The 24173-nt window shown below is 39.3% G+C and overlaps 1 protein-coding gene across 1 annotated transcript in view; it reads right to left on the bottom strand.

Moving 5' to 3' along the window:
* Positions 1–19709, bottom strand: part of LOC137887740 (mucin-2-like) — a 45691-nt gene extending 25982 nt beyond the window's left edge. Inside the window, exons 1-29 of the mRNA XM_068730923.1 lie at positions 19623–19709; positions 18406–18664; positions 17270–17384; positions 16368–16452; positions 15836–15942; positions 14541–14751; positions 14289–14414; positions 14064–14181; positions 12972–13110; positions 12569–12679; positions 12227–12296; positions 11728–11865; positions 11404–11568; positions 11144–11238; positions 10928–11054; positions 10487–10739; positions 9758–9807; positions 9450–9559; positions 8291–8442; positions 7398–7536; positions 6653–6763; positions 5887–6063; positions 5208–5447; positions 4696–4852; positions 4417–4545; positions 3345–3492; positions 1189–1232; positions 870–1073; positions 542–685 (exon numbers count right to left, since the gene is read on the bottom strand). Of these exons, the coding sequence (XP_068587024.1) occupies positions 542–685; positions 870–1073; positions 1189–1232; positions 3345–3492; positions 4417–4545; positions 4696–4852; positions 5208–5447; positions 5887–6063; positions 6653–6763; positions 7398–7536; positions 8291–8442; positions 9450–9559; positions 9758–9807; positions 10487–10739; positions 10928–11054; positions 11144–11238; positions 11404–11568; positions 11728–11865; positions 12227–12296; positions 12569–12679; positions 12972–13110; positions 14064–14181; positions 14289–14414; positions 14541–14751; positions 15836–15942; positions 16368–16452; positions 17270–17384; positions 18406–18664; positions 19623–19704 (4006 nt within the window). The 5' untranslated portion in view covers positions 19705–19709. The remainder of the gene's footprint in view (positions 1–541; positions 686–869; positions 1074–1188; positions 1233–3344; positions 3493–4416; positions 4546–4695; positions 4853–5207; positions 5448–5886; positions 6064–6652; positions 6764–7397; positions 7537–8290; positions 8443–9449; positions 9560–9757; positions 9808–10486; positions 10740–10927; positions 11055–11143; positions 11239–11403; positions 11569–11727; positions 11866–12226; positions 12297–12568; positions 12680–12971; positions 13111–14063; positions 14182–14288; positions 14415–14540; positions 14752–15835; positions 15943–16367; positions 16453–17269; positions 17385–18405; positions 18665–19622) is intronic.
* Positions 19710–24173: the final 4464 nt, after the last annotated feature.

Here is a 24173-nt window from a genome sequence, read left to right on the forward strand (position 1 = left end):
TTTGCTCCTGAAGTTACGGTTGACACCACAATAGGTGTTGTTTTCGAAATAATAGGTGTTGTAATAACAGTTGATGTTTTCGGACTTTCTGTGACTACAACTGTTGTTTCAGGGCTTGTTTTTGTCCCAGCACTTTCTGTAGTTTGTTCTGATTTACTTGTTTCTGCAGGTTTGGTTGTTGCTCCCTGAGTTGTTACTGACAGTACTTCAGTGGTTGCTGTAACAACAGAAGGTGTTGATGTTACAACTGTTGTTTCAGGGCTTGTTGTTTTGACACTCGCCACTGAGATTGTCGTTTCAACAATAACCGTTGTAGAGGTTGTCACTGGGCCAGTGGTCCCTTCTGTAGTTGGATTTGTTGTTGCAAGACTTCCTGTTGTTTGTTCTGAAATAGTTGTTTCTAAAGGATTGGCTGTGGTTCCCTTAGTTGTTTCTGACAGTACTTCAGTGGTTGTGGTAACAACAGAAGGTGTTGATGTTACAACTGTTGTTTCAGGGCTTGTTGTTGTGACAACCGCAGATGAAGTTGCAGTTTCAACACTAGCCGTGGTAGAAGTTGTAACACGTCCTGTGGTGACTTTTGGTGATGTTGTTGTCCTAATGGTTCCCGTAGTTTTTTCTAATGTAGTTGTTTCTGAAGGTTTGGCAGTGGATCCCAATGTGGTTTTTGATTGTGATGTAGTAACTGTGGTAAAATCAGACATTTTTTGAACAGTGTAAAATTAGTCAATCATAAAGAAATCCATACAAATTCCTTTATTCCTCAAGTACCTCTAATTTTTGTTATAAATTATTAAAGTGCTTTTTTTTTACCAGTTATCAAAAATGTTAAAGCAAGAATATTTTTTTCTTTTCATATATTTTGTTACCTGAAGTTGTCTTTTCAACCGTGCTGAACGTAAAGGGAGTAGTTATTGGGCCAACTGTGGTGGTAGAAAAGCACATGTACATGCTTCTGGTTACGGTCCCATTGGCCCCACACTTAGCTGTGATGCAGCTCCCCATGCCATCCGTGGTGTTGTAGATGATTTCCCCATATTCGTATGTTTTTCCATTAATACTGCATGAGCAAGCTGCAGATCAAGAAGATCACATTTTCAACTCTTCAAAAGTTTGTGTGTGTGTTTGTGTGTTTATTCACATAAACAAATAAGTTGCTATAAAAAGTCAGTATGTACATATACTTACAGTTCACATCGTAGCTGCACGATATTCCAGAGACAGTACAGGAGCTTTGAAATAAAAGTAAAAGGTAGTCATATCATTGACCTTCAGCATTATATAAGCAACCACAATTATATTTCATGATGTAAAGCAAATCTTACTCAGAGGTAGGGAATGTTTGGTTTTCATTAGCATTCAATTGACAGAGCAATATGTCTGTAGAGGAGCTGATTAGAAAACAGTGAGGGTTGTAATGGGACTCTAGTACAAAACTCTAGTTACACATAGACTCCAAATGTCCTGAAAGCTGAAGATGAGGCACGGAAACTCTCCTATCAACTTTAAAACGTTGCATCTGATCATTTACATCACACGGTACCCTTCCTCTTTGTCTTTCTCTCATCTGTTCACCAAGAACACTCATGCACCCTTCGCTGTCGCTAACTTCCACTTGTGGAATGGTTATAGTATTTTTCTCCCTCTTCCTGTTCATATTGCCAACAGACTGTACCCTAAATTCTCTTATCCAGGGATTTAAATTACAAAACACCCCTCCTCTCTTCTGGAGGCCAACTCTTACCCCCAAATAGATAAATGAAAAAGCTAAATTCAGTCTGGAAGACACTACATATATCTCCCTATTCGGAAGAGTGAACCTCAATTAAGATATTCCTACCTTAATTATTCTATCTAATAAAAAAAAAAGAATGTTTACAAAAGCATTTTTCTTTAGAGATTAGACTCAATAATGCCTTATTTCAAGGCTCAAAAAATAAGTAAAAAAAACCTTTACAAATCCAAATCTAAAGGAGGACTAACTCCTCCAAATGTTATCCTATACAACTGGGCCTCTGCTGTTAAGTCCTTTGCTTTCTGGCTAGACACCTCAATCTTGCCACCTAACTGGTTCAAAATAGAACAGGAATCTCACATAGATAAAACATGGAAAGACTCAGGGATGAGTGTTGTCAAAGATTATGCCAAGAATATGTTGCTTGTACATGTACCGTCTTTGCACAACTACAAAGGAAAGTTAATCTCCCTAACAGCATTTTTTCCTGATACTTGCAAATTATAGATTACAAGCATAAGTATATAATAAGATGTGAGGTTGAAAGACAATAAACATTCAACACTTGTCTAACAACGTCACAATATAAATAAAATTTCATCTCCTACCCCGATAACACCCTACTATCAATGACCTCTCCATCTTCTGAAAGTTTCATGGCCAGTTGGGAAAAGGAAATTGGTATTGAAATACCAAATGACTTATGAGAAGAATGTTTCGAACACATACAATGCTTAAACAACGCCAGACATTTATAATGTATTTTAAAATACTGTAGAGACTCCATTACTCCAAGGTAAAAATACACAGTACATATCCAAACATATCACCCATATGTTCTTATACGTGTTCTGAAGTGTATTTCAGTTTAATTGATTGGGCTGTCCCAAACCATTGCCTTCATTTTGGAAGATTAAGGAAATTCAAAAACAAAGGTTTTACACCTTTTTCATTTGGAAGTTGTTAGTAAATACAGTAGCCGATCCGAGCTGACATTGGGCGAGAGGCGGGGTACCTCATGGACAAGTCGCCAGTAAATCACAGGTCTGACACATAGACACAGACCACTATTCACTCACATGCACACCTGTGGGCAATTAAGAGTCACTCAGTGGTAGAGCAGGTTGTCCTTCAATCAGAGGATTGTCGATTCGATCCTCGGCTATGCTAGTTCATGTCAACTCAACCCCAAGTTGCTCCCGTAGCTGTGCCCACGGTGTGTGAATGTCAGATAGTCCTGATGGGCAGGTGGCACTTTGCATTGTAGCCCCTGCCATCAGTGTATGAATGGGTGAATGGATGAAAAACATGTAGTGTTAAAGCGCTTCGAGTGGCCGGAAGACTAGAAAAGAACTGTACAAGTACAGTTCATTTACCATTTACCAAATAACCTAATCCTTTTGAACTGTGGAAGGAAGCCAAAGAACTTGGCATAAAGCCCACACTGACGGGGAGAACATACAAATGCCACACAGAAGGGCTCATGTCTGGCTGCTCATGTCCTTGTTGAAATGAGATAACATGTCCAAATGCATGTCCATATGTTGTATGTATACCATTGCCTACAAAGGCCTTTTGTGTGTTGATGAATTTTCTGTATGAGACATACCAAGTGTAACAGTTATCCGATGGAACCTTGCTTCCGATGTTGTAATGGTTGCCTTTGCCATCATAGCAGCCACATTGGTTCCAGGCAACGCACTTCATGTTGTCTTCATCAAAGTAGGGCTCGGTTGGGGGACACTGTGGATAGCAGCCTGCAACACCATTTTAACAAATAGATTAACCTCAGTAGAAATACAAATAAAGCAAAATGCTTTTACCCAAAGCACTTTACAATTTGCCACCCATTCAAGCATGATTTCAGAGACACAGCTCCTATTCTTAGGATGCAATGTTTAGTTTGGAGTAGTAATTGTTAAGTGTAATTGTCCTCCACAGCACATTTATATGCAGACTAACAGTAAATGGACTGCAGTCATGTAGTGCTTTTCTAGTCTTAACAACCACTCAAAGCGCTTCACAACACAAGCCAGCATTCACTCATTCAAACACACATTCATACAGAGTAGTGTTGCAGTTCTCTTGACGAGTCTCCAGACTCATTTTTAAAGGTCTATCTCAAAACAGTCTGGTCTTGGTCATAACTTGGTCTTGGTTTAGATGGTCTTGACTACAACAGTGATACTTGCTGCTGCCATACAAGGTGCTACTTGCTCAACAGGAGCGATGCACACTCCCACACACTGATGGCACAGCCATCCGGAGACATATTTTATTGTTATTATTATTATTATTTTAATAATACATATTTTTTCCTGTTTGCCTCATGAGTTAGCTGCATATTGAACACATTGGTAATTATTTTAAATGATTTAAAATCAGGGATTACCATCACTTACATTTACTTTGATCAGTGGCTTTAAGGGGAAACTCCTGACACAGAAATAAGTCACTTAAATGCTTATTTTCACAGCTGCAATACAGATTCATGAAGCTGCAAAACAAACTAACCCAAAGGAATGAAAAGTTAGCCTATTATCCCTGACTTGTTGGTCTAAATCACAAAACAATTGTAATAATAATAATAGCCATCAAATCAGTCAGTTGACCTGAGTTGAACTCTATGACAGAAACCTCTATTCAAGAAGATGACATGTTAAAAGATCTGTCCAATGTACCTTCCAGGGCAGTGATGAGGCTGGAACAGTTTCCTGATGGATTCCTACATGTCTTCATGCAGTCAACTCCACAAGGCTTGTAGTGCCATTCACATTCACCAGGGTTGTTATAATAATCGCAGAAAATAGCTGCAAGAGACAAAATAAGTATGTCTTAGCTGTTGATACAAAAGTCAGGGTGTCCAACAATTTTTTAATCTTTTGGCTAAAGATACAATTCCAAACAAATTATATGTCTTGTAGCTCAGATTTTCCTTGTGAGATTGTGACCAAACTTACGGCACAGCTTTGGAGTTCTCCATTTAATACAGGCCCCAGCTTCACTACAAGCTTTGGCATAGGTAGCCACAGCAGTACAGAGACACTCACAGTCCCCACCGGTGTCACAAGCACAAGAGTCTCTCACGCAAGAGTCATAGTATGGACCAGGGTCAACCTTGAACACACAACCATGTACTGTTTATTAGAAAAATAAAAGTTGAAGGAAACAAAAATGCTCTAGTAGTCGTATCAACTGTGGCATTGGTAGCAAAAGTTGTAATCACACAGGCTGTATTATTGGTGCTAATATAAATATTACAGGCTGATAAGCAGTTTTTAAGATATCTTGCTTTAGACCAGTGTTTTGAAACAGATGGATGGACAGACCACCCAACTGATCAACACAAAAAGCAATGAGCACTTAGTGCTCAATTCTATTAATTTAATGTAACATACCATGGTAGTTAAAGTGACAATGTTTATGTATGGGCATACATTTGTGCTGAGTATGATACTATCACCATAGTTACCTTTGAATGACAGCTCTGGAAGGTGGCACTGGTGATGATGCTACACTGTTTCTGGGACCAGGCTTCCCGGTAGCGGTTCGAGGAACAGGGATCAGTGAGCAGTTCGGCATTTGGGCAGCTGGATGAAACCTTCCAACTGTTACCGAATTCTAGAACGTCCGTCACTGTCTCCTGAGAGCGTGTGGTGAATTCATTCTTACTGTTGCCGTCGTAGTTTCCACACAGACCACAGACTTGACCCTGAGAGGGAGGAACCCAATGACAGAGTTTACTGATATGATAGGGCTGATACAGAGTAAGGCACCTGTTTGTTGCCACTGAAATATCCTTCAGCCCTCAAGCTCCAGAAAAACATCAAAACAACTACTATCATAGTCCAGACTAAACTACCAAGCACATATAAGTCCAGTATTCACTCTCCTAGCTACAAGAGGCTCAAAAGCGCAGTCGGGTTGCTGATGCTTGAGTTGGCTGATAATTCTTTGTGAGTTAAGCACTATGAGCAACACTTTTTACATCAACGTGTGAATCAAATATTGATTAATGCAAGTTTCTGTATGGAACAAAATTGTCGGTGAAGATTCTCATGGTGTATCATGACAAAAGCCAGAATGAATGAACCAATATGCTTTGTGCAAAAGCCAACTGTCAGTCAAGACATGCAGACATGATTGTTTACCTGGAACTGTGGGGCAAGTTTAATGAAAAGACTGGTCCTCTGGTCCCACATGAGCACAAGACCCGGCTTGATCATCACCACCAGGTAAATACCCATCTTATATATCTGAGCAGGGAGCACCTGGCCACTGCCCTTTACCATATGGAAGGTCCCATCTTTAAGTTGGTATTCATTATCCTGTGGGCATCAACATCAAATAAACAAGTATTAGTGCACCAGCTAAGTGAGGTGGAACAAGTAATCAGTTACTCAGTAAAGCATGTCTAGGTTTCTTTCTCTAGTTGTCACCTGAAGAGTTGCATGCTATTTTGTGAAAAGGAACTTGGTTCCCAAATAAATGGGAAGCAACTGCATCATTCTTTTCGAAGGAACAGATACAAATTGACTGCAGGTCTAAAGGAAGGCCACATGTTATTGACAGTGTCATTGGAGGGGAATGTTTGCACAGGCTGCACGCGTGTGGGCATCAGCATCATAGCATGACATTCTATCATCTTTAGTTTTAAAGTGAGCTTTATGCCTCCAACTATGTTGGAAAATAAAGTAAAATATCAGTATAGTTTCACTCTATGTTCGCTTGTTCACCCACTCGATAATTCATTTTAATGCTGACTTATCAAAGGTATTATAAGGCTTATCAATCATAAAAGAATGGTGGGTTCCAGTCTTAATAATCCTTGCCAAACCTCAACATTTATATTAGTCTGACATGCTGATCTATTGTTTGGGGCAGAACATGTGCACAGTGTACTTGTGTTGTATTTACCCCCAGGAAGATCTGGATGGTCTTGGAGCAGGTAGCTCCTGTGGTCCCACATGGAACATTCTCAGTGATAATCCTGAAGCTTCCATTGCTCTGACTGGTGCCACAGTAGTCCTGAGTAAGGCATAGACACAGTGTGCAATTACTGGACAGCAAGTTATAAGTTTTTCATGAAATCAAACCCCATTGCCAGTTACTGCTCTGCAATTTTCCTTCAATAGTTATTCACTGTATTTACATTTTGTGTTCAACTGGTAACACATTGGGTAGCTTTTATTATGGAGCAGCCGCAGGAAATGCAATGTATTTGTCACCATGATCACTCACCCAAAATGTTTCTACAGAACAAAACAAGGGTCACTTTTGATATTTTTTTGTCAGTGGCTGATTTTAAATCTTTGCAGAGGAGTAAGGGAACAAGACAGAGCAGCCACAGTTAGCTGTTGTATGAAGAGCTACAGAAGACAGGCTGCACACCTCCAACTCCTCAGCAAGGTAAGCAACTTTAAGTGTCCTGCTGTCGTGTGAAAAGCTACTCAAGCTGTGTGCAACATGGAATCAAATAATGGTTGTCCATGTGGTGATCGAAGAAAGCAGATTATTACTGTAAACAGATACATAAGCGGCTCCTCTCTTGTTTTTCTGACAACATTGCTGCAAAAAAAACAACACATTTGCTGTTCCCATTGAAACCAGAGGTCTAACACCTTAAGGATTACAATCTTATTCTGTCCAACTGTCGACTTACCTGAAGGAGTGTGTATTCACAGTCTCCGCTGAAGTCAAACCTCTTATCATCAAATGTGATGTAGTGACCATCGCCATAGATCCCACAAACTGCATTACACACATTGGTGGTACATGTGAACTTCCTTCCACTGCAGGAGCTGAGGAGACACACACCAGACACAAACTTTCAATCTTGTGATCCTGCCCAGAAAAAGCATTGCATTTTAGGAGGTTTTCATTGGTGCCGTCAGCTAAATCATCTGTAAATATTATCATTCAATTCTAAGTTTAGGCAATTTAGTGCAAAAAAATAAATATTAGTACTAATAATCCAGACAGACAGGTTTTATTCCATGGAATGTATAGTAACTATAAAAGAATGCTTAAATAAAATTGCAAGAAAAAAAGAGACACTAGATACTAATAAAGCCTTCGATATAGTAAATGCTGTAAATGCTTTGGTTTTCACAATGTTGCTCAAATTCTAAAAGTATTACAATATGGTTCAATAACCAGTCAAAAACAACTAAGATGGCGATTAGTGGAAGAAACAAGAAAACAATTTAATAAATACAGTAATATTCTACTGACAGATTATTGGGGATTAAAACATTTAAATACATAATAAATGTTTTTATTAGGGCTGGGCAAGTTTACTCGTTATTATCGCGTTAACGCATTAATTAATTAACACGCCGACAATTATTTTATCGCGCATTAACGCAGTTTTTGCCAGGCAGCGAGCGGTGAACAGCTGTGTTTGTGTGGCGCCTCTTCCTTTTCTTCCTGCTGTTATTTTGTATATATTATGTCTGGACTGGTGTCTTTTCTTTAATCTGTGTGTGTGTGTGTGTGTGTGTGTGTGTGTGTGTGTGTGTGTGTGTGTGTGTGTGTGTAAAGCGCTGTACAAACCAGGTGTTGCAGTCCACAGTCAGTGTATCCCCCGACTGATATGCGTTTCCATTGTGCAGACATGGACAGTTGATCTCGTTGATACAGCCTCCTGCTCCATCTGACACCAGGCCATCAGGGCACATGCAGCCAGATACACAGCCTGTACTGATCTGAACCCACCAAAGTGGAGGGTGAAAAGAGATTGTGAACCCAACTGGGCCTGTGCATGTATGTCTCATTTTTCATTTTACTTATATTTTACCAAGAAGATAAAAATCTCTTTCATAACAGAGACCTGGCCAAGTGAGCAGCCATACAAAATCACAACGCAATAAAATACAACAAATTCTACCTGAATAAAACAGAACAGGTGTTTTACACAGCCTCTCAATAGAAACAACCACATGCCTCTATCAACACATTCATTTTGATGCCCTTGAATTCATCAATGGTTATGAATCTTTCTCATTATAAAATATTTTTGTAAATTATTCCATGCCCAAGGTGCATAGTATGAAAATGTTTTTCCTGGATTTGTCAGAAAACATAATAAATTAAAAGGCAAGATCTTGGAGGAGCGAGGCTGGTAACCACTTGAGCTAAGACAGAGAACGTAAACTGGACGTTAATCTGGTATCATTTTATAAATTAAAATACGCCAATACTGTTATCTGCAAGTGGTCAATGATGTCCAACCCACCAAATCATAAAGAATGCAATGGGTGAGTATGGGACTTTGCGTTTGTAATGAATCGCAGAGATGCATGGCACACTGAATCTAAACTCATTCTTAGGAGGCTGCATGCATGCACAATATGTCACCGTTTTCAATCACAGACCAAAAAGTAGCTTCCACAACTTATTTCTTGGCATTGAAAGAAAAGAAAATCTATTTCTAAAATAAAAGCAAATCTTCACTTTACGATAATAAAAGCTTTGTCGATCCATATACCCAAGGGCACCGTTTTAATGAATTTACTATTGGATGTGACAATGCTAAAATCATCAAGCAACGGAAAGAGAAAACCAATTTTAACTGCACTATGGAGGGAGCATGCGTATAAATGACATCAGCTTAAATGTGTATGCTTTGCTTGAATGTCCTTACCCAGATCATGTGTGGGTGTGTGTGTGTGTGTGTGTGTGTGTGTGTGTGCGTGTGCTATGCTGTACTTACACAAGGCATGTCCAGAGTGCTGCAGCTCTTCTGACACTCAGTCCCAGCGGTCCCAGGTGGAACAGTGGAGCAGTCAAAGTAAACCATGGGGGAACGGCATGATGGTGACGCTGGGGTAATAAATAACAAATTCAGGATAAAGAGTATGAGTGAGTATCTCATTTGCATAATTCCATCCACCATTCCCTGTATTAACATTTAATAATGTCTCCTTTCAGGAACAATTTTCTCTTTCAGCACAAAAGCATTCAAAGCACTTGTTTATTAGAATTACAGGGATTTGAGTGTGTTGCCATGTGGAGACCTACATTCTAGCTCTGTCGCTCCTGAGCAGAGGAGAGCTCCTTGTCGGCAGACACTGTGAGAACAGTTATAACAGTTAATGTCATCAGCTAGCATCCTGAAATCATTCTTTGTCCATCAATAGAATTCTGTATGTCTTTTAATAACACACCGTGATGATGCAAACTGGCTACAATGTCCTCTAGCTTGCCCTTTGACTGTCCCCTTTTTGTTTAACCGTCAGCGTTCCCCTTCAAGATGAATCATAATATCTATGGTGATCCTCTGACTTTACATCTAGCTCCATCATCAGGTCAACATTTCAATACTTTGGTTTATGACCAAAGACCTGCAACATTAACGACATTCGCAGCTCAGCTGCACGTTGTGTTTAGTGCAAACTATCAAATTTTAGCATGCTAACATTCTAAACGAGGATGGTGATGGTGAATTACAAGCATGTTGTGCTGTCATTGTGAGCATGTTGCCATCACAAACATTATCATATCAAAATACTTCGACTGAGCTTTTAGCAGTGGTGCTTCCTGAAATAACGTCCTATTATCTATCTGGTGCACTATGCTCACTTTCCTGCATTTTATCTGAGGTTTTAATGCAGTGTAAAATGCATGCCCTGCATTACCCTAACATGGAACGTATTCTCGATTTACGATTCACTATGAAGTAAACTGTTGAGTGTTTATTACATGACCCCATAATGGCCAGCTCCTGGCATCATTACACTCAGTTTTTACCATGTGGAGCCGTCTTTGCTGATAGTCTGTCCAGCAGGAATAATGGTGTCTTTATCGTAGCAGGGACATTTTTCTTTGGCCACACAAGACCCCTCTTCGTCCTTGTAGGTTCCCTCGGCACAGCCACAGCCGTCCACTGTGGGGAAGCTGGTCTGGCAGGAGAGGTCAAGCTGGCTGAGGGAACGGCAGGTACGACTGCAGCAGGTCATGTTGTACTCATACACTGTTTTTGTTGGACATGTACTGAATTTGCCTAGTGGGGAGATAAGATTGGAGTCGTAGCATGAGAGTGTATCTGCTCTATGTATTTAAATTGTTGCAGATATATCAGATGGTGCAAATGGTCCTATAAACACAGCAATATTTTCATGAAATCTCATGAAAACCCATCTTCTCTTTGTCACCGCAGTAATACAAAATGGTCCCGTGTGTTTTATTTACCACAGATGGTCTCCCTCCAGCCACTGATGGGGATTCCTGCCGCTGAACAGGCATAGACATACGAGGAGACCGCAGAGCACATGCAGTCCTCAGCTTTCTCACAGTTACAGCTGTCATACATGCAGTTCTGTGAGGAGACACAGTGAGCATGGACACATTATCAGGGGACAATACTTTTGTTTATTTGCCATTGCAGCTTTGTGTGTGCAGACTTACATCTTTGTATGTGGTGGGGCTAATGAAAGAGTGGCAAGGAGCAAACACTCCCTTAGGATCCGTTAGTTTGGAGCACCAGTACTTGGCATAACTCTCTGAGACACAGAAACATACAGAAATGAAGCAGTTACATCACATGCCACAAAAACAGCATGGTTAACTCTAAAATGTGCTTTGGTATAGCTTCATTCATATTGTATGCTTTCCAATGACATGACCAACATTACATCATGTGAAGTGACAAGACTTTGGAGCTGTACCCTTGCTGGTGCTTTGTTGACAGGGGTTTCCAAAACGTGTTGTGATGTCGGGGCATTTGGCTCTAGTTTTCCATGAGTTGGCGAACGCTACTGCGGTGCCCTCCACCAGCCCACTACTCACCCTGAAGTCATCACTCATTATGTTGTTGAAGTTCCCACACAAACCTGTTGGGCGAGGTGACGCACATTTACACGGATATGAAGGTTTAATAATGTGTGAAGTAATACGAACAGAAACACTTTTTACTGAGTATAACTGCTTGGTTATCATTCGTAAATACTGGAGGCGCTTTCCAGACACTGAAACGTAATGTCGAGCCGTACCAGAGATGGTTCCTTTGAATGACGTGTCAGCTGAGATGAAGACCTGCATCATGGGTTTCAGCTGGATCATCACTTGGATGCCCATCTTGAGTTGTATGGCGATGTAGAAGGATGATGGTTTGAAGACACTCACCTCCGCTGTGGCAATCAGAAGACATTGAAAAAAAATCAAAGCCCCAATAACTTGTTGCCTGAGGTATAAATATTAATCTTAAAATCTTTGTATGTTGGAATGTAGCCATCCTCATGTCCATTTTTTTATTTTGATGTTGGTCTGTTCATTTATGTGCATCTACCACTTCAATACAAATTCATAACATTTTTCTTTATTTTCTTAATATATATTTTTTTCTTTATCTTTTTATTCTGCACTTGAGTCAAATGATTAGGGCTGTAAATAATAACTAGGAAATAAGACTGAGGGTCTTTTTTGTTTAAAACATGTTTACTGTACATAGCAAGCTGTGTGTCTTCTGTAATGTAATATGAAGTAACTCACGCGTAAATAGTGGAAGCTGAGAAAGAATGTGGTTCACGTAGATCTGCTCGCTTGCCTGGATTTTAATAACCTGACAGTTGGAAAGACACATTTGAGATGATATCAATAGGAGTCCAAACGAATATCAAAAAAACACAATTGCACAAATTTGATATTGTCATCAAAACTATACTACCACACAAACACTCCAAACAAATTTCAATGCAAAATATAAAAGTAGTTGCAAGTTTGACATGGATCTGTTCAACAGTGTATATCCGTATGTATGTGTGTGTGTGTGTGTGTGTGTGTGTGTGTGTGTGTGTGTGTGTGTGTGTGTGTGTGTCTGTATCTGGAGCTTACCACACTATTGTTGTACAGACTCAGAGTTACAGCTCTGAGGCAGGTCCTTCTGTCATCAAGACCACACTTGACCAGGTCCCCCAGCACAGTGAATAAGAAGCCAGAACTTTGCTGCAACACACATTAGGATTTTAATAATGACAGCTGGTGACAGTGAAAAAAACAACACATAATAAACTCATGTTAACAACCATAAACAGGATCTGTTTCAGGACACACTCACATGTTGCTGATCATTATATAGTTAATGGGTCCATCATAGAGCACATTCATTACATCATATCATGCAGCATGATGATGTGTCTGTCAGCCTATATGCCGATGGTTTATCAATCCCCCCCATCCTTCTGACGCTATGAGTCCAGTGTGTATGTGGTTGAATGCTCGTCATGATGTGATCTACCTTAGCCAGGACGTAGGAGCAGTCCCCATGGAAGGTGTAGTCTTTTCCATCGAAGGTGTTGATGTGAGCCCCGCCCTCCACGGAGCACATTCCCGGACAGTTTTCCTCCGTACACTTCCACTGTCCACTCTCACACACACTGTCAGCACACGCACACACACACACACACACACACACACACACACACACACACACACACACACACACACACACACGTACACGTCAATTTTTTTGCGGTAGCAGTGTAATCCGTGTTGGAAGTTATTTTGGTAAAAAGTAATGCATGACACAAATCTGACAACTGATATTGTAAAAATGACATTTCTACATTGATTGTTACTATAATGCTTTCAATAAAACTTGTGAATATGGGTTTCATTATTTGTGTTTACAACTCATGTATGCAGCAGGGAGGAAGTCCAATAGGCAGATTAGACTGGATGTAATATAATAAACTTAGATGCGTTCATAAAAATAATAATCATAATAATAATAATGAATAGCATACTCAGTTGACAATCTGTTGCATGTTTGAAACATGTTTCATGCAAACTTTTAGAGAGGAGGACCATTGGTTAGTCTGTCTCACTAAAGGCAAATAATACCTTATTCAACATTAACATTAACACATGAGGAGACTTATGTCGCAGGAAATATTACAATGACCCATCATGTGGCTGCCACACAAAAACGCAACTAGTCCCTTACCCATAAATAATCATTATTTTAACGCCGTGTATTCAAGGTGAATGCATTTAACCCGCAATTTATTTTTAAATAGTTCAACAAATAGAAACAAAACAATTCTCTGAGGGCCAGAGAATTGTTTTTTCTGTGTGGCATGTATAACAAGGAGGAATGCACAGTCCATATATCCATGGGGATTTGGGAAATGAGGGACTTTATGTTAAAGTTAACATTCACTGTATTTGTGTAAGTTGCTAAAATTGTGACTTATTAATGATTTAAAAACTCTAAATGTGAGCAGATTGCTATCAATTACTTTAGGTGCCTTTTAATGCAAGTGTAAAAAGGGTTGTAGTCACATATTTGTTCATTCATTAGCCCATAAATGTACAGATTTCATCTTACCAGGATCTGCAGCTTTGAGAGAAGGACTCTCCTGACTTGTAGACTATGTTGTGGTGCAGACAGGGACACTGGTTCACTGCGACACAGCCAGTCTTACTAATGTCATCCAAGACCGTTCCTGAGGAGGAGAGGAGAGATAACAATCAGTACTGTCATGAGACATGATTGAGCTTGTGTATGCTTGCATATAGCGTATACACTGTAGTGAGAAACGTGTGTGGATACCGGCAGGGCAGTGGCAGCCTTCAGTGTTGTGGCTGCGACATGTCTGGCTGGCCTGAGGGGTGGAGCAGCTGTCGGCACATGAACTGCCATACTCCATGTACTCCATGTTGAATGGACATGACATGTCTGTGGAGACAAACGCTTTAATGTTGATGTACCAGTAACAAGCAAAAACATGGCAACTGTAATTCAGGGCCAGAACTTTCAATGAAGTGCATGTGAGTGTCCATCTTTATGTGCTAGCACCCTTACAGCAAAATGTGGCATTCCTCCATTGACTGGGCTTGCCACCTGCATGCACACACTGTCTGGAGTACTCTGAGATGGTTTTGCAGAGGAAAGGGTCAGCGTCTTTTTCGTTGTCGCACGTATCAGCCATACAGATTTTACTGAAGGATTCCACATCCAGAAGGTTCTGGCAACTACTGAATGCATCTCTGGAGAAGATCTGGTCACAGATTTGCTGAAAAAGAAAAAAAAGTAAGGTAAATGGACTGTACTTGTACAGCACTTTTCTAGTCTTTCACTCAAAACGCTTTAACACTGCACGTCATCATTCACACATTCACACCCATTCATACACTGATGGCAGGGGCTACCGTGAAAGTAGCCACCTGCCCATCAGGACTCTAACTAACGTTCATACACCGCAGGAACAGCTACGGACCACCGATCCTTTGACTGAAGTACGACCTGCTCCACCACTGAGCCACAGTCAACCCAATCTGTTATAGAATCCAGTTTGTAGTCCTACCTAAACAGGGTGTGTAAAGCAACACATGCGTGTGTTTTTAAAACCTGTCTGGAAACGAGAATCATTGAAAAATAAATTATCCAACAAAAGGAAATATTGCTTAATAATATCAAGTCTATACTTAATTCTACACCTAATTGCCATCCCACTATTACTGACGTTGGTCATGTAGCAAGTATGTTTAACTTGAAGCTGATGAACTGTGTTGACATGGCAATTAGGTATAGAATTGAATTACATTGACATTATTAAGCAGTATTTCCTTTTGTGGAATAGTTTAGTTTTGAAAGATTTTAAAAATACAAACATGTCTTGGTTCACACACCCTGTTTATGGAGCAGACTTACTATTAGTATTATGGTGTTTAAATGATTTCAGGGGTTTAGATTCATAGTGAAACACATCTCCCTTTCATCATTCAAAAATAGCTAAATATGTAGTAAAATCTAGATGAGTTGCTGTATTTGATTGTTGATTACGTGTTGTTGTGACCTACCTTGGTAAAAGTGTAATAACTGATTAGCCTACAGCTCTTGAACTATCCGATAAAATAAGGACAGGAAATGTCATCACAGTTGAAATGTCCTCCAGAGGTAACAGGTCTTTGTGGAAAATTGAAATGTAAACTTTTAACAACCAGAATTGAAGGCTTTAGATATAAAATGGTATGTTTTACTTCTTGGTGGTTCTTTTCAACCTTGGCAAAGATAAGAAAGTGTGAGGCATCTCGTCCTTCACATGTGTCACTTCATGAGATGTTAATGTTTGGAGTATTATACGTATAGATAGTTACCTTATTGCCACAGCTCAGGGCTGGCTTAAACTCAGGCTCCTCACAACTCTCCGTTGGATCATTCACCTTGAAGGTGTCAGCATAGTCTTCAACAGACAGCTCAGCTCCTACAGTGCAGTCAATCACACAACAATGCTCATTGTGATTATTCAGTAAAAACATGTAATGCAGTTTGTTCCCCTTTTTGGGACAACAATTTCAAGTCAAAAAGGGAATATGTTTGAAATGTGTAGTTAGTTAATGCAGACAGTTTTTTCAGTTAAACAAACATGTACACAGAAGTTAGACACAAAAGTGTCTCTATGACCCTAATGCATGCAATGTCTGTGATTTACAAATAAATTAAGAAATGATGTTAAGAAATGAATTACCATTAATATCAAAGTATTCATTCTATGGATCAGTGTAAAACAAAATATCGAAAGAGACACAGGATGGTTTTTTTGGCCACTTCCATCAGATGCTGCATGGCTAATATTAAGGAATACAAACTGAAAGGGATCTTAAGGAGTACACTGAAAAAGGACCTTACCGTCTTTCATGAAATCATTGGTTATGCCGTCAAAGTTCCCACAGAGTCCACATGTCAGGTTCTGGTATTTATTATCTATTTCAATCTGTGAACACACCCCAAACAAACAGTAGTTATTGGTTAATTAGTGAACCGTTTATCATTCAAATCAGGTTGTTAAAATGGCAACATGTTATTAATGAAAATTCAATGGATTTCATTATTTCTATGTAATCCATTTTGGAATTTAAGTAGGTCACACTCATGTGCCATGTGAGTTCTGCAATGGACTGCCATGTTTGGTTTGGATTGTTATCAGTAAAGCTGTGCTTTTCCAGCTGGTACATGACTTTAGGTTTACTTAAAGAAGCTACATCTACATTGTGGTTTTCAGGCTTTGCTTAGTTTTATAGTTTGCATATCGCTCCAGGAAACAAACTCTCCCAGTGATTCACTGCTGATATGCAGTCATACCTTAACCAAACTTTGAGGTGAGGCTTCTCCCAAATACCTGAGCCATGAAGGTTATTTTGTTTTAGTGCAGTTTTTCTACGAGGTTTGAACTCGGAAGAAGAACTGATTTTAACGGCGAGTCCCATTGGCATTCATAAAATGATTTGTAGAAACCTTTCTTTAAACCCTGGAAGTCCCGGCTTCTTTGACATAAATTGTCATAATTCTTGAGGAAACTAAATCCTTTAAACAATTAAAATGGTTTAGGACAAAGTGTGTGTTTGTCTGCATGTTATGTATATATATATACATAACAAGCATGTTCAGAAACAGGTGGAGTCAGATCCTGCTGAGTTGTTTGAGGCAGGCTCACAATGTGTCCTTTTGTCAGTGTGTTTCACACTCCATGACCATACACCTGAGCACAAACAGGACAGACGTGTGTACATATCAGAGGGTGTGCTACATACATCCAGGGAGTCATCCATGTTCCACATCACTTTAATTCCCTGCTTAGCTTCAACAGTGATACCGGATGTGGTTCTGATGACAGTCACCCCGAATTTGACATGTGGCAGAGACACCCTGGAGAAAACACAGAGAGTTAGTTTGAACATAACACAGAAAGGAAGTCATATTCTAATGAGACAAAGTAATAACTGTATGTATGTGAAAGTCAAAGAGAGTCATAAGGCTCATTTGAAGGAATTTAAGAAGTCAGTGGTCCTACTCTTGATGTAAAGAAGCATATTGATACAATGAGTTATACATTGAAATACAACACTGACAGCTTAATGACTTCAAAGAGAGATAAAACTGTAATAATTCCTGTAATAACTATAATATTGTCGTATGCCACAGCCTATTGTAACTCATAGTTTATTGATATATTTGTATTGATTATTGATCACTGATTACAAATGATTAAATATCAGCATCACATAGAAACACTAATACGTAGATCTATTTTTCGTTATGAAATCAGTTTTTTTCAGAACATTGTACTCTTTCTAATTTAAGAAAGAAAAACAGTATCTATTCATCTTTTTGGCTCAGCACCTGGACAGACAATATGTGCCGATGTTTTACACAGTGATTGCTATCCAACGATGGATAATATTAATTCAAGACTTTAAAAAAGTAACTGGTGCGTTTTATGTGGGATTGGGATAATTTAGATATCATTTACAAGAAAAACCCTATGTCACCAGAATTATTTGAATGATAAAAAAAAATCTATACATAGTGACTTTTAGTAAAGCTGTATCTACGAGTTGGTCATAATATGACCAACGCGTAGATACAGCTTTACTAAAGTCACTATGACTACAGCCAAAGGAACTTTATCTTTGATCTTTTTCTGCTTGGGATAAGATCCAAGACTCTAAAACACAGTGGAAAGCCTTTAAAGACAATGAAGAGATAATTGGTTGTAAACAGGTGGAAGAATCTGAACTCACGGTCCACTTATTAGCTTTTTTCAAAGACATCTTTCAACTCATTAATACTACTCATTAGTACTGAATGTAAATATCTGATTAGAGAAAAATTCCCAACATCTAAAACAGAGTCTCAGGGATGCATGACTGAACTGGACTGAACTTACGGCTTGTCATCGACGATCACTGAGCTCTTGGAGAGCTCCATCATTGTACCCTCAAACACCATCATGATTCGGCTGATTGTGGTGACGTTGTTGACTGTCTTGCGCCTCATCTGGATGTTGAAATCTTCATGGATATTTTGACACTGGTAGGCCAAGACATGGTTACAACTGGAGGCCAGCTGGAAGAAATAGCCATCAAAGGTCTTCCAGTGATTTCGACCCCATGTCGTGCACACTTGGCCGATGTGATTCGCATCAGCTGCAACAAAAATATGAACATATTAAAACATCTTTTTAACTGACATGAAGAGTTGAGCAAAAATCTAATTTGGGAATTTGCACAGTTTCCTGAACTCAGGCTTAGTGTCTGTTGAGAAGGAATGATGGTTACTGTAGTAAAGAGAAGAAATAATACATTTTTAATTTAGAAAGGATTCCCACTGCATCTATCAGATGTTCTGTATCAGCTTGTTCTGACACTACAACAGGGGCATGTCCAGGACACCCCTGAAATCGGATTGGCCGACCCATTATCCTTGATAAGCCATCTGCCCGGTCAGAGGAGTACCTTGGTTTGAACCGTTAGACATTATTTTAATAATACTTTTGTTGGCACTTTATACTGCGACTGTATATTTGATTTTCGTCTAGGATGGTTGTGATTAATAAATATATATTGGGGTGTGTTGGAAGAGGCAGCTAGTACCCTAACCGAATTGTGTCAATACAATATTTTGGTCTATTTAACATTTAAATTTAAATTTAAGGAAAAATAAACGGTGAGATACTGTAGTAATGAAAGTCAATATTAATCATGGAGACAAATTGTTAAATTAATGCTATTCACACCGCCGAGTCAGTGCCTCACTTAGGCCACTGTAGTCGAAAAAGTCTTAATGCTACTGTGAGTGACATAATCAAACAAAGACGCCATAAACAATTTAATGAAATGCACTATTGGCTTATAATAACAATTAGTATTATATTATTATTATTGTTATAAGAAAGAATCTTTGGAGTTTCCTATTATAATTTGCAGACAAATATAAAGGAAATGTAGAAGTTATCAAAACAAGATGTAAAATATCTCAATTCAAATAAATTAAACATGTTTTCTTTCCTTCCTCTTACACCTATCTGAATGTCTGCTAACACCAACCAATCATACTGTATCCAATAAGTGTGAAGCTGTAAGCATTCTTCAAGTCATCACTCACCAGTCTCAGTGAGTTTGAGTGAGCCAACCAGCAGGGTCAGGTAGGTGATCCATAACATGGATTGAAGTCCTGTGGTCCCCATGTTTGGTTCTGAGGACTGACCCACTATGATAGTGCTCACCTGGAGGACAAATCCCTTTATAACCAGTAAAAGAGAGAGAGAGAGAGAGAGAGAGAGAGAGAGAGAGAGAGAGAGAGAGAGAGAGAGAGGGAGGGAGGGAGAAAAGATAGCGAGAGAGAGAGAGAGAGAGAGAGAGAGAGAGAGAGAGAGAGAGAGAGAGTGTGAAAGGCAGTTCCTGCTCTAGATATTTTCCGGGTGGTTGTCATTTGCATATGAAATAAATGCCTGACTGTACACACACATTGTTAAAAAGTTTTAATAGTATTTTTGTTTGCTCAGCAAATATCATGTCATCACTTTCATCACTGCGCCGTGTAGCTTGTTCACCCAACATGGTAATAGACCTACTTGTACTTGTATAGTGCCTCTCTAGTGTTCCGACCACTCAAATTTAGGGTTAAGTGTCTTACCAAGGACACGCACGGGTATCGAAGCGCCATTCTTCTGATTGAAAGACAACCTGCTCTACCTCTGAGCCACAGCCATCCCAGCATGATGGGTTACATGGCTTAATAAGATGGAGCCTTTCTAAAGTCTCGTAGTTGTTTGTTTTACTTTAAATCACATGACAGATGTCTTGCGAGTATCGTGAAAATAAGGATAATTCTATTCTATTAATCTAGTCTATTAAGTTTTTGTTTTTTTTAAGGTCCTGGCTTTGGTTCAAAATCCAAAAAGTAAATTGTTGACTTGAAACATGAGTTTTTCCACATGGTTTCCTTAACCTTCCCCAAGCTCAGTATCTTAAACAAAATAGCACTTCAAGACATGAACACATTCATAGACATTGAACATGACCCAGGTTTTGCAGAATTGTCAAAAAAGATGCTTCGGTACAATATCTATGGCCATGGTTACACTTGTCCTTTCAATTTGTGTGAAATTGTGTGAGTGTGTGTGTGTGTGTGTGTGTGTGTGTGTGTGTGTGTGTGTGTGTGTGTGTGTGTGTGTGTGTGTGTGTGTGTGTGAGGCGGGGGGGGGGGTGACGGAGAACTACTTTTGATAAATTGTCTCGATTGTGCCAATTTGGGTTCCCCCTCCTCTAGTCCATGTCGATGTGTCCTTGGGCAAGACACTTAATCCCATATTCATCTCAAAGGCTGTGCCATCAGTGTATGAATGTGAAGGGGTCAATGACATGTAGACTAAAAAGACTATACAAATGCAAGTCCAGTTACCATTCATCATGAGACACCTAATATGTGGACACAGCTGAGTTCCGATTTGGTACATCAGATCACAAAAGTCGCATTCAAAGGACAAGTGGAACCAAGGCCTTTGTATCTGTTATAAACACCATTATGCCGAAACAGAATATATCAGTAGAAGAAGAAGAAACACGATGATCAGAAACAGGCATTTGTTGCTTGCATTCTTAAGAAAACGCACGCAAAATGAGAAGCAACATTAGTAAGATATCATACGAACCGTATGAGGATACGTTGATGGATCTGTCAAAAGGTAACAAAAACTACTTGGTTAGGGTTATGGAGAGATCAGGGGCATGGTTAAAAGAAGTAGTAGTACATGGGATGTTAATTGCATTCGCCTGTGCCATCAGTATCCATCAGGGGTAGCTGTTAAATTGCATAGTTCCATCAGTGTTTCATCCCTCCCAAAATCAGACAGGGGTCCACATTTTGCTACTCCATCCCCCCAAAGATAGTTTCAGACCACCTGTTGGTTCACTGACAAAACAAAGCAGTAAAATGCTTGAAAGGTTCACCAGCCAAGTGCTTTGAACGTCACCGCTTCAGAATATTGAAAGTCGTGGGCTCTGAAATCACATTTAACTTCACTACTGACTCACAACCTGATCAACAAGGTTCAGATCCAACCCCAACAGCCTGACATCATGATATCATTTTGACCCCTGTGAATGCTGATGCACTTTTGTATCATTAAAATAATGTACAGGAAGAGGTTTGCACTCTCAATGCATTCTATTTTACATTTGTCTTATTTAATTTTGAGGACAAAATCACTGCACCTGGAAGACATTGATGGATTACTACATTCACGGGATGAGCCAGAGTCTCTGTGATTAAACATCTCTTGTTGGTGAGTCAAAGGGTCCAAAAGTTCTTCTCAAAACCATGATCAGCTCAATGAGGTACAGAGAAGAAGGTACAGAGAACTATTGGACATCAACATCTACATCATAAAATAACAATTAATAAAGATGACTTATAGCTACCAAGCAGAAACTGAATCTGTAATCAATGGCTTATTCAATGCGTAAGAAGTCTCAACATGCGGCGGTCCGCACCCATCACTTAGTCAGCTGTGGAAATTGAAAACACTATGCCACATTGTCCAGATGTAAACATGGCATGAGTTGTTCTAAGGAGTTATGAGGGATTGTTTGGTGTGTGTTGATGTTGCAGGCCTGCGTAAATAGTGAAAAGTGACTCAGCTCCCTCAGTCCAGGATATGCATCCTGTGGTGCATCTTGGATAAAACCTCTGCTCTGTTTTGTTAACCGGAGTGTTTGTGTTGCGTCAATAAAGACTTATGAGCCATTCATACCACTGACAACACAGGAAATGTCATGCCTTGCAATATATTGGAAAATAACTTCTTGCATAAGTATAGCAAGTATTAGTCTTGATGGATCATTTTTGATACATTTTACATTAATTACAGTTATGTTTGTAATCCTATGCATCCCTTTAATTTAAAATGTTGTGCTGGTATCGTTTGTGCTGCTATAAAAATATTATTTCAGTTGAATCTTTTTACCAACATCAGTCAACGTCATATTCAGTTTCATTGTCTATTTACATAATGCCACTGTTGTATTAATGTATTAATATCTGTATACTAAATGCTGGGGGATTTTTTTCCCCTTCACAGTAAGGGATATGTTAATGATTAGCAACAATGTTGATTTAGATGCATTGTTATTTTTTGTGCAAAAAAAACAACTTAGAAAACAAAAATGTTGCTAAAATATAAAACAGTCAAACACTAAATATTAATACAAATTTCCACTTTCGCTGAGTACATTTTTTTTAACCAACATCAGTCCTGATCATAACCACCAACTATTAATTTATTTTATATATATATATATATATATATATATATATATATATATATATACTGTATTTATATTGGGCAACTGTGGGTCAGCGGTAGAGCTGAGTTGTCCTTCAATCAGAGGATCGGCGGTTTGATCCCCGGCTCCGCTAGTCTGTTTCGATGTGTCTTTGGGCAAGACACTTAACCCCAAATTGCTACCGTAGCTTTTCCTGCGGTGTGTGAATGTTGTTTGAATGTTATGTAGTCCTGATGGACAGGTGGCACCTTGCATGGTAGCTCCTGTCATCAGTATGTGAATGGGTGAATGATGACATGTAGTGTTAAAGAGCTTTGAGTGGTTGGAAGACTAGAAAATAGATATACAAGTACATTCCATTTACCATTTATATATACGTGTGTGTGTGTGTGTGTGTGTGTGTGTGTGTGTGTGTGTGTGTGTGTGTGTGTGGGTGTGGGTGTGGGTGTGTGTGTTTGACAAATAGTCTCTTGTCAATGTTCATATGGTGGGGGGGGGATACCTGTATAGATAACTATCCACCATGATATAGATGGATCTACAAACAGTCTACTTACAGTGTAGTATACTTCTATTTAAGTAATTGTGTTCAAAGCAAGTGTTACAATTCTGTCAGTAACAATTATCCCCACCAATAGGGTGCGTTGTAGCATTTCACTTCCGCCACTATCAATGCAATTGTACAAGAATGGTGGGTCCTAGAAGCAAGTGTTGATTTGTTGGAGAGATTTGTATGTTGCTTGTATAAATACATGATTAATCTAACTCACATACTTATATTTGTGTGTATTTTTTTTTTTTTTGGGGGGGGGGGGGGGGGGGGGTTCAGAGGTAGAGCGGGTTGTATTTAAATCGGAAGATTGGCGGTTTAATATCCGGCTTCTCCAGTTGAAGTGGCCTTCGGCAAAAAGAAATTGCTCCTGAAGGCTATCGGTGTATGAATATGGATTAGTTTAGTCCTGATGGGCAGGTGGCACCTTGCATGGTAGCCCCTGTCATCAGTGTATGAATGTGTGTGAATGATGGTATGTAGTGTGACGTGCTTTGAGTGGTCAAAAGACTGGAAAGGTGCTATAAAAGTCCATTTACCATTTACCAATTATTATTACCCTTCAAAGTTTTTACCTTCTAATGGCCTATTACTTTTTCATATTTGTTTTGCTGTAGAGATTCAGCAAAAAGTAACATCCATCACTTTGAAGAACAGCCATGAGAGTCACTTGCTCTTAAGATAAGATAAGATAATCCTTTATTAGTCCCGCAGTGGGGACATTTACAGGATCACAGCAGCAAAGTGGACAGTGCACACAAGATACAGAGTAAAAAACAAGAGCAACAAGTAATATGAATAAGTAAATAAGTAATAAGT

Source organism: Cebidichthys violaceus, unplaced genomic scaffold, assembly GCF_023349555.1.
Source record: "Cebidichthys violaceus isolate CVI_PGR_0920_01 unplaced genomic scaffold, fCebVio1.0.p SCAF_5, whole genome shotgun sequence".
NCBI lineage: Eukaryota > Metazoa > Chordata > Actinopteri > Perciformes > Stichaeidae > Cebidichthys > Cebidichthys violaceus.